The sequence below is a fragment of the Quercus suber genome, unplaced genomic scaffold (assembly GCF_002906115.3).
Source record: "Quercus suber isolate HL8 unplaced genomic scaffold, Cork oak 2.0 scaffold_351, whole genome shotgun sequence".
Taxonomy (NCBI): Eukaryota; Viridiplantae; Streptophyta; class Magnoliopsida; order Fagales; family Fagaceae; genus Quercus; species Quercus suber.
This window is the reverse complement of record NW_027069803.1, coordinates 424,497-426,750: the sequence shown is the minus strand read 5'-3', so window position 1 is coordinate 426,750 and position 2,254 is coordinate 424,497. Positions and strand designations below refer to the sequence as shown.

The window sequence follows — 2,254 nt, the reverse complement described above, 5'->3', positions numbered from 1 at the left end:
TTAATGAACGTCACGATACACAAGCAGGGCAATATCAGCTGGCATGTCACCTAACCAACACTGATCCCCAACCACTGACTTAGCTTTCTTTGCGAGAGCATCAACAACAGAATTACAAACACGACTTGTATGAGAGAAAACAACAAACTGAAAAGCACCTACGTGCTGCCTAATATCCTCTAAGATGTTACCATAGCTGGCCACCTCACCATTGTCTTGAATAAGAGCACCAATGATGACGGCAGAGTTTCCCCCAAAAACCACACGAGTAAGACCAACCTTAAAAGCAAACTTAACAGCCTTTACATACGCTAAGGCTTCTACATCAGCCCCTGATTGGGCCAGGGGAATGGATGAAGATCGAGCTCCCAAAGCTGCACCACCACAGTTTCGAACAATAACACCAATGCTCGCCCTGTTTAAATCACGAAACACCGCAGCATCAAAATTCACCTTGTAACAATGGGAGTTAGGAGGGCACCATCGTTGCACAATAGGAATTCGGGGTGGGGCTGGTTCCTCATTCTGGGCTTGAAGAAATTCCTGCAAATAGCTGCCAGCTTTACTACAAATGCTGGGCACTGGAAGGACAGTTTGGCCAAAATGAAGAGCATTGTGCCTATTCCATATCATCCAAGCTGCAATGAAGAAGATCTCAGCTCGAAATTCTTCACGATAATGCAAAAACCTAGCAAGCAAATCACTAAGGGTACGTTTGGTACACTGAATGTAGATTACATTAGGAATAATAATCTTTATTACTGGGAATAGAAGACATTGTAATGAAATAACTATTACTATTCATAAGTTTGGTTGTTACATATGGAAAACTTGTAAAAGATGATGTATAAGGAAACTTTATATTTTTGAAAATTTTTTAATTTTAAAACCTATTATATATACTAAGGAATAGCTATTACATCCATTTTAAAGAGGAATAGCTATTCTTCAATTTAAAGAATAATTATTCCAATGTAATAACTAATTGTAAGGTTGAATTTAATCAACCATTTAATTGGCTTTATTCCGTGACCAATTTGCTTGTAATTTAGCACTTAGAAACCCTGTATTTAGGTGGGAAAATTGTAAGGGCAGTGTGTGAGAAGATGTGAAGAAAAGCTCCAGAATGTGTAAGAAAAACAGAGTCTCGCGACTAGGACTCGCGGGTGGTTCGCGACTGGCAAGCCGCGAAAGGCAGGCACATGAGAGGCACACTAGGAAGCTGAAGGGTCGCGCCAGCTGTCACGCTACAGGACAAAAGTTCCAGTCTGGCCAGGCCATTACATTGCGACTTGATTTCGCGACTTGGCCAAGCCGCGAGATCAAGTCGCCAACTTGCCCTGTTTGGCAAAAACTGACGTTTTGCATTCCCTTCTCACCCTACTATATATACACCCTCATACCCATCATATTGAAAGAGCTTCAAGAGAGAATTTTGTGAGAGAAAACCCTAGAGAAAAACAAGATTGATTCATCCCCAATCTTCATCTAAAGAAACTCTACAAATTCCTCTACTCTCTTCCTCTCCATTGTCATACCCTTGAGAGGTCACTTACCAAACCCTTGTCTCACCACACCCACGTCTGTGAGAAGGTCCATTTGGTGCTTTGGGAAGCAGTTTGGAAAGGAACCAATATACATTGGTTGATGCTATGGTCAAGTAGCGAAATCCGGCAAGCTAAAGAAGAAATAGGTTCAGCGTAACCTCGTTAGAGTAAGAAGCTTGGAGGGCTTAGGTACTTGAGTAGATTATGCTTGGAGGGTCTTCTGTTGTTCATGTATCCCAACTATATTCTTTAGTGGATTTTATCACCGCTTGGAGGGCGGCGGAGAGGTTTTACGCCGAGGACTTCGGTTTCCTCTTCGATAACACATCGTGTGTTGTCCGTGTATTTGCATCTCTCTTTCCTTTATCTCTACCTTATATTTACTGTTGTGGATGTGTTTGTATTTGGCTTAGATTGTTTTATCAATTCTGTTATAAGCTTGTTATCATATTCCACACATTGATTGTTTGATATTAAGTTTGAATTGGTATTCTGTATCTGGGGGTCTAAACGTTCAAGGGTGTTTCATACCCATATTGAACTTTCAATTGGTATCAGAGCGAGTACACTTGTTGTGGTGTTAATACCTAAGTGTGATCCTTGACCCCTTGTTGAGATGGATAGGTCTCAATCTCTCACTGTTCCACCATTTTTTGATGGTAATAATTATGCTTTTTGGAAAGTCCGAATGAGAGCATTTTTATGCT

The 2,254-nt window shown here is 40.9% G+C and overlaps 1 protein-coding gene across 1 annotated transcript in view; it reads right to left on the bottom strand.

The window, feature by feature from the left end:
• The window catches only part of LOC136061772 (uncharacterized), a 13,276-nt gene continuing 11,022 nt past the window's right edge, over positions 1-2,254 (bottom strand). Inside the window, exon 2 of the mRNA XM_065760035.1 lies at positions 1-723. Within this exon, the coding sequence (XP_065616107.1) occupies positions 1-723 (723 nt within the window). The remainder of the gene's footprint in view (positions 724-2,254) is intronic.